This window comes from Helianthus annuus, chromosome 12 (assembly GCF_002127325.2).
Source record: "Helianthus annuus cultivar XRQ/B chromosome 12, HanXRQr2.0-SUNRISE, whole genome shotgun sequence".
In the NCBI taxonomy this organism is placed as follows: domain Eukaryota; kingdom Viridiplantae; phylum Streptophyta; class Magnoliopsida; order Asterales; family Asteraceae; genus Helianthus; species Helianthus annuus.
Window position 1 is genome coordinate 106,519,544 of NC_035444.2, and position 7,869 is coordinate 106,527,412.

The 7,869-nt window shown below is 36.4% G+C and overlaps 1 protein-coding gene across 1 annotated transcript; it reads right to left on the reverse strand.

Annotated features, from left to right (window-relative positions):
• Positions 1-3,740: 3,740 nt before the first annotated feature.
• On the reverse strand, positions 3,741-6,599 carry LOC110893485 (zinc finger BED domain-containing protein RICESLEEPER 2-like). Its single transcript, XM_035981348.1, has 4 exons — positions 6,586-6,599; positions 6,262-6,481; positions 3,815-5,460; positions 3,741-3,753 (listed from the first exon to the last, which is right to left on the reverse strand). Exons 1-4 carry the CDS (start codon positions 6,597-6,599, stop codon positions 3,741-3,743), a joined length of 1,893 nt encoding a protein of 630 aa, XP_035837241.1.
• Positions 6,600-7,869: the final 1,270 nt, after the last annotated feature.

The window sequence follows — 7,869 nt, forward strand, 5'->3', positions numbered from 1 at the left end:
ACATTATTTAGACCCAAACTTTGACGAGATTTTGAAAATTCAAAAGGCACTAAGCCAAATATGAATCAAACTGGGAGGGTTCAAAACCATATAACAGAGGGTTCAAAACCTAGTAATCAATCATCCTAGAACGGATGATTAATTTTTGAAGCAGATTCGGATTCGTGTTCTCGTTGTGGTTATCACCTAAGGATAGGTGACAGTGTTGTTTTAAAATCTAAACACAAGTAAAATTGTGTTAGGGTCCTAAAGTTATAGTCTAGGTCAAAGCATTACTAATAACCTAATTCCCTATGACCATTGGCTCTGATACCAACTTCTTCTGTCACACCCCGACCACGTAGGACAACAAACCATGGCGGAAACGTCGGGGAGTGTTGCAACAGAAGCTATTGTTTCATAACCATGGATACAAAATAGTTTTGTTTTATTGATAAAATTAAACATTACATTGTCTTAACACATAGAACAAACAAGTTTTATATCGTCTATCATAGTTATTATGTCACTAAGGTCTTGTCCAGATCCTATGTGACGCATGCATCCTAGAAGTCAATCAAGCATCAACACCTGAAACATATGTAAAAACTTAGTCAGCAAAGAAATGCTGGCGAGTACATAGGCTTTATAGGAGTGTTGGATTCATGGCTAGTTTAAATGTTGCAATACTTTATTAAAAACTTTGTTTTAAAAAAAGTATAATATTGCAACTTAAATAACCAACTCAAATCAAGTGGGTTATAGTTTATAAAAACCTCGTAGCCATGATTCTTTACCCAAAAACATTTGTTTTAGTAAAGCAATTTGTAAAACATCTCGTATTAAATCGTTAATAAAATCTCGTTAATAAAACCCGTATGGTTTATATCCTTTCGAAAACCTCGTTTGTGGATATCGTTCCAAAATCATTTACCCAAGTGAACTAAATAACGCCACGGTATGTAATATGTTGAAAACACTTATATATAAGAAGTACCAGTGGCGTATCTACCATGTTTTCACCATATTACACCCGTCCCGTTATCTAAACACTAGCCAAAAACCAATCGTTTACCCAAATTGTTTAACATCGTTTCCAAATTGTTTCCAAATCGTTCCCAAATCGTTTACTAGTTTAAATCGTTTAAATCGTCCTCGTTTTAATTGTGATAACTTATATATGGTCGTCTCGTTAACAACATTCAAACCTTCATGACTCGATCACCTCGCTTCTCGCTTCTTGAATTAACAAACCACTAAAGGGTAAGTTAACAAACATCAGATTTAGTCGTTACCCACAACCCCCACACATAACCATGGGTGTAGTAAAGTAACGGGATTTGTCAGATCCTATGGTACCATAACCTAATACTGGTCGGTTGGGCCAAAATTAATGAATGTCATTTGCTATGTAACTACAACCATCAAGTTTCGTTCACATTATTGAAATCGTTATTAGTTTAGTAAAAATCGTTTTAATCGTTTTTAAAATCATCGTTTAAACCTTGAAAACATTTCGTACATATGAATCACCCCAAAATATTTAAAAATAGTAAAATAGGGGAACTATGTACTCACATGAAGTGCAAGGTATCCTCGATAAATAGAACTCAAGCAAACTCAAGCAAACCAGAGAAATCAAGTAGCACCTAGTAATCGAACCACTAGTCAAACAATAGACGCCTAAATCGGACGATCGGATAGAATGAGGTCTTGTAAACGAAATGAGTGTTGGAACTCATGTGATATGGTTTAACAAAGCCTGCATCCTAAAATGAAACCTAACCTAAGTGCTTTCGACCCATCGTGACCCATTAAGGTAGCTTACGCTACTTTAACGCGTCGTGCGTGCAATTTCGCATTCGAGACGTCTAACTAGTCCTATGACAATTATTATATGCCAAGACATGTTTAATTATGTTACATAATCAGTTACGTGACAAAAGTTTAGGTTACATATTCTTAATTACCAATTATGTATGAAAATGGTATTTTGGTAATTTACCAAAGGCATATAAACTAAACTTGGCAAACGGGTCGGGTCGGGTCATGAGTCAAAACGGGTTCGGGTCAAAACGGGTTTGGGTCAAAACGGGTCAATTATAAAAAAGGGTTGATTTGGTTCGGGTCGAAACGGGTCTGGGTCATAACGGGTCTGGGTCAGAACGGGTTTCGGGTCGGGTCGGGTCCGAGTTAGAACGGGTTTCGGGTCGGATCGGGTCAGTTTTTTTTTTTTTTCTTGAAGCTTATTGTTGCATCCACAAAAACCATGTCGTAAATGTTGGTGCTTTCTGTGATGAACTGCTCCGCATCAGTTTCGTATAGGAATAGCCTCTCGTGAATGCTATTCCATAGCACCTGACAAAAAGTTCAATGCCAGTTAGATTTGACGAAGTATACTTTAAAACCATAAAATTATGTCCACAAACACGAAAGCACTAAGAGGTGGCAATTTCGGCATGTTAGATGACGGGTCAATCAACTTCTTGGAGTGCAGCCGTCAATAAGGGTCGCCACTCGCTACAAATTGACCCCCAAACACTTTTTGTCCAAATTTGTGAATAATTTTATAAACTATTAGCTTGTCAAATGTGACTAAGAAAACTTCATTATTTCAAGAGTAAGCTGACTTTATTGTGTGACAATATATAATATTGCAACCTTAGATAATATATAGTTGTATCATACTCAAAAAAGGGACTGCTACTATCTTCAAAAAAGGTAATACAAATTCACAGAAAATTTGTAATAGTCAAAGTACATGTGAAAACAAGATATACAACAGTACGTAAAATATTATCATTCCAAAAATTGATATAGTATTTAAATATATAACCTGGAATTTTGCAAGCCAAAAACAACGGAGGAGAATGATGTTTATGATGGATTAGGCTAATATTTATGTTGGAATCAACAAGTATCAGATTTCGTAAAGCACTATACGGCATCAAATAGCAAAGGTTCAAACTTTCCAAAATAAAATAATACCCAGGACTTTAGAGGATATAGAGTGTTTACCCGTTAACTTAATTCTTGAAACTGGAGAAACTAGAAGCGATCGACGAAAAATGCATTCTCACTTGCTCAATGGGACGAGCACCGCACCAACAGCTAATAGATCCAAATTTGCCAACTTGAACTAGTGTGATAATAATCAAACCAGAACCATAAAACTAAAGATAATAATCATAGAAGTCAAGTTACAAATTACTAGAGTTGCAAACCGTTAAGTAAACCTAAAATTACAAAAGATCTAGTTCGGTTCCTTGCAATTACAAAAGATCTGATTCAATAACATACAAAACGTCTTGACGAATTCCGCTTCTTCATGGATGCTTTCTTTAAAGTCCCTATGTTATAACGGGTCAAATTTATCGTAAATATATATAATAAATTGTTTTAACATAGTCTAAATTAATTACCTAAAAGTTGCCAAAAGTTGGAATCAATGCTTCAATGTCTTCAACAAGATCTTCATCCATTTCGTTCTCGTTTTCATCTGAACACGTTAAAAAATTAAAGTTGAATTATTAAATAATTTATAATTATACAAATTAACTTGCAAAGAGAATGAACTTTAATACCTTTTAAATCAAATAACCAATCACGTGTGCATAGCAATGCTTCAACATTTGATGATAGCAATGAAGTTCGATACTTACTTAACACCCGACCTCCGATACTGAAAGATGATTTGGAAGCAACAGTAGTAATCGGGATGCTCAATATATCGCGAGCCATTATAGCCAGTTTTGGATACCTTACTTGATTTTCCTTCCAATATTGTAAAACATCAAGTTCTACTTTTCTATCAACGTTTTGTTCCTCCAAATACAATGTCAACTGTGACTTTTTATTATCAGCAACTTTGAATTGGCTTTGAAATGTATCGAACCCATCCATCTCATCGAGCGTATTGCCACCAACATTTGAACTCTCGGGTATTAAAGAATCATGCATTGTCTTCGATTGAATATTATACTCCGTATCATATAGCTTATGCATACCATCCACAATACACTTCAATTTCATTTCACGCTCTTCAAATGTCATGTTAAGCTTTGAAAAACAATATTCAACAAGCTTAACCTTGTACCGAGGATCTAGAATAACCGCAAAAGACAAAATCATGGAATAATTTTTCCAATATTTATCAAACTTTTCTTTCATGTCTTTCGCCATGTCACTAATAACTTGATCCGCATTGCACATCTCCTCTTCAATATACAACTGAATTCTCCACACGTGATGAAAATATAAGTTCGAGGTCGGATAGGAGATTCCAGAAAACAAAGTAGTGATTTCATAAAAAGGTTTCAAAAGTCGTGTCATTGTTTCCACCCTTGCCCATTCCTCTTCTGACGGAGAAGTTTTAAAAGCTGAATCAACTAAGGCTAACCGAGTATAAGCCCGTTGATAAGCTAATGCACAATCAAGCATAAGATATGTAGAGTTCCATCTCGTTACAATATCTTGACGAACATGCTTCCCACATTGTAGTGAAAGTATTTGTATGCATTCCGCAAACTTATACTTCCTAGCAGCACTTGCTCTCACATATTTCACCGACTCTCGAACCTTTTCAATGGCCCCTTCAATTGCTTTCAATCCGGCTTGAACGATAAGATTTAGCACGTGCGCTGAACAACGCACATGAGTATAATCTCCATCACACACTAATGCGTTATTCAAACGCAAATGACCTTTCAAACGATCTACTAATATGTCATTGTATTTTGCATTGTCTAGTGTGATGGTAAAAACTTTTTTCTCGATGCCCCAATCTGCTAAAAAATTGATCAAGTGCTCTGCTAAAATGGAACCACTGTGTGGAGGGGGTATAACTCTAAAGTTTAGCACTTTTTTCCTTAGATTCCAGTTCTCATCAACATAATGAGCTGTTAATGCCATAAATCCATCTGTCGTGATCGAACTCCATAAATCAGAAGTCAAGCATATCCTACCGGTTACCTTTTCTAACTTGTCTTTAATAATCATCTTCTCTCGCTCGTATATTTTTAAGACATCCGCCTTTGCAGTATTTCTTGTTATGAATTTCACATTACCATGTAGAAATTTGTGCAACTTTCTTGTTTCCTCATGTTCAACATAACTGAAAGGGTAGTTATGTTTGATAATTGAAATCGCCAACATCTCCCTGTACATCGCTTGATCTAAAGGGGCGCATCTTTGTTTTTTCGCCGGACCAGGCCCATCAATATCAAAACACTTAGGGATATGTCGTCTTAAGTTAGATGTTCCCGAGCTTGCATTCGTAACATACACATGTCCGCAAGCACTGCATTTTGCTTTTTTGTCCCCATTGGGTGCAACCGGTAATGGTTCAAAATAGTCCCAAACATAAGAACGATGTTTACCCGAACTATATGAATTGCCTTCATCCTCATGTTCCCCTTCTACACTATGTTGTCCAAATTCCGAGTTGTTTGACATACCTTTCAAAATAATAATCAAATAAGTCTAAAAATCTTATCAACCGAGATAAACATAAGCATGTATAAACCATCTCTATAGCATTTAAAGCATATTATTCTCAATATCATCCAAAATCTTACAGTATATAATCAACCGAGATTAACATAGACGTTTTTAAACTATCTATCTACCCCACTCATCCCAACTTAATATTTAACCAACACCACCTACGAGATCAAACAAAGCCCACTTGATAATTAAAGAGATCTAATACGACATGACACGATTAACACATGTTAACACATGTATTAAACACGAACACGACACGGCTAACTATGTCATTTTCTCAAACATGAACACGGAGATTGTCAAAGAAAATCAAACGACACGACCTATTTAGCACGACAAATATTACATCTTCAGTAACACGACACGACACGACACGACACGACACGACACAACACAACACAACCAAACCTATCTAACCTGTTTCAAAACTAATCTGATATACATACATAAACATATACTTCGAAGGTCTAGTACATAAACATATACTGATATAGATAAAGTAATTACCCACATTCACACATGAGAACCTCCTAGTTGTATCCTAAGCATAAACAGTTGTACCCCCATGAAAGCACTAACATCAAACACTTAAATTTCTTCACGTACACAATTAACACAATTTCTTCACGTATAAATTCGAACCCCTTACATTGTATAAACGAAATATTATAAAAAATGCTTGAAAATTGTTAGTAACAAAATTTCAGATCTGACTGTTATCACACCCCTTACATCGTATAAATTCGAAGTCAAAGTGCTTATAAACTCAAAGATTACCTGCAACTTTCGCCAGAAGGTGAAATTTATTCTTAATCTGACTGTTTTGAAGTGATTGCCGATGAAAATCAAAGATCTGATGGGTGGGTTTGTGGCGGAGAGACGGCGGAGGAGATGGCGGAGAGAGACGGCGGAGGAGATGGCGGAGAGAGACGGCGGAGGAGATGGCGGAGCCGGGAACGTCTCTAACAGTCTAACCCGTGGTTGATGATACTCAACCCTAAAGAACAGTTCATTCACAATGTTCAACCCGTTTTGACCCGTAGTTACCTTACTTGTTTTTTTAATTGACCCATTTCAAACCTCTTACTTAAATTACTTTACCCAAATCCACCCATTGTATTTTATAAATAACCTAAATTGACCCATCTTAAAGACTTTGGGTCAGAACTGCCCCCTCTAATATAAACTACTTATAATGCGACTAATCAACCTATGTGACCGTAAGGTATAATCTCGGAAGGTTATTCCCTATGCTACTATGGTCACTAAACATGTTTGGTCGGATCCTATAGATCGACCAAACGGGTCGTGTTTGAAAGTCTAAGCGGGTGTTTAGTCCGCTTGACTTACGACTCTACGCAAGCACTAGACTAAAAAGATGACGAGCTAAACATGCTAAAACATGTTTAGTTAAGTTAGAAAACAGGTTTTGATATCAAAACAAACGGTTTTGATATCCTAGAGTAGTTTGGTTACAAAATACGCGTAAATGCGTATTTTGGCCAAAACTACGACTCGTCACTGAGCCTAGATAACGTGGTAATCAGTAGGTATAGTCACTAGGGACTATAACCATCGTGATTACGCTCACGTTATGAAGTTCAAACGAACTTCATATTGACCATAAACTGGTCAATGCAGAAAGTCAAACGCAGTTTGACTTTAACGCTAAAACGAATGAAAAGAACGAAAGAACGCCTACAGAAGGTCCCCGCAAGATTTGATTCCGATTTTTCTCTCAGGTAGGAAGCATATACTTTCACTTAGAGAGCATAAATCAGATTTCAAATTGTGGGTTTTGAAGTGAAATGGATGGGGTATATATAGGATTTCTAGAACCGTTAAGATCGTTCCTCGAAAACTGAGCTTTGATCTAGACCTTACATGTGTGCCCATGGTTTTCTAAAACCATGGGAGCCCCTAATGTGGACTATGTTCATTGAATACCAGCCCATGGTTTTGCAAAACCATGGGTGAAAACCATCAATACTTCAAAATGGACTAGGTTCATTGAATCTGCCAGAAATTTAAAAAATGGTCCCTACACTTGTAAAACTTGATTTTTTTTGGCACTTTTAAGCCCCGTTAACCCCATTTCAAAATAAAGTTAAAGTATAGGGAACTTAAAATATGCTAAAAAACATCTCGGATGTCGGTTCGTTTGGTCGTACAGTTGCGTTATTCGCTTAATTACGACGGAAGTCGTAACGAACGCAAAAACGATCCAAATTAAGAGACGAATGGAATTTTATCATGCCAAACACTAAAATAAAATACTTTAATGCTTACATAAATTTTTGGATGTCCGGATGTATTCAGAACGTAAGTTATGCGCGAAAATGCAAACTTATGCACTTTTTGACGCTTTTAGTCCCTGAATGAGCA

Excerpts from the sequence above, each read along its gene's own strand:
- LOC110893485 (XM_035981348.1), bottom strand. Across the intron at positions 5,461-6,261 it reads CCTTCTGGCGAAAGTTGCAG|ACTTATTTGATTATTATTTT; the intron begins GTAATCTTTGAG and ends TAAGATTTTTAG.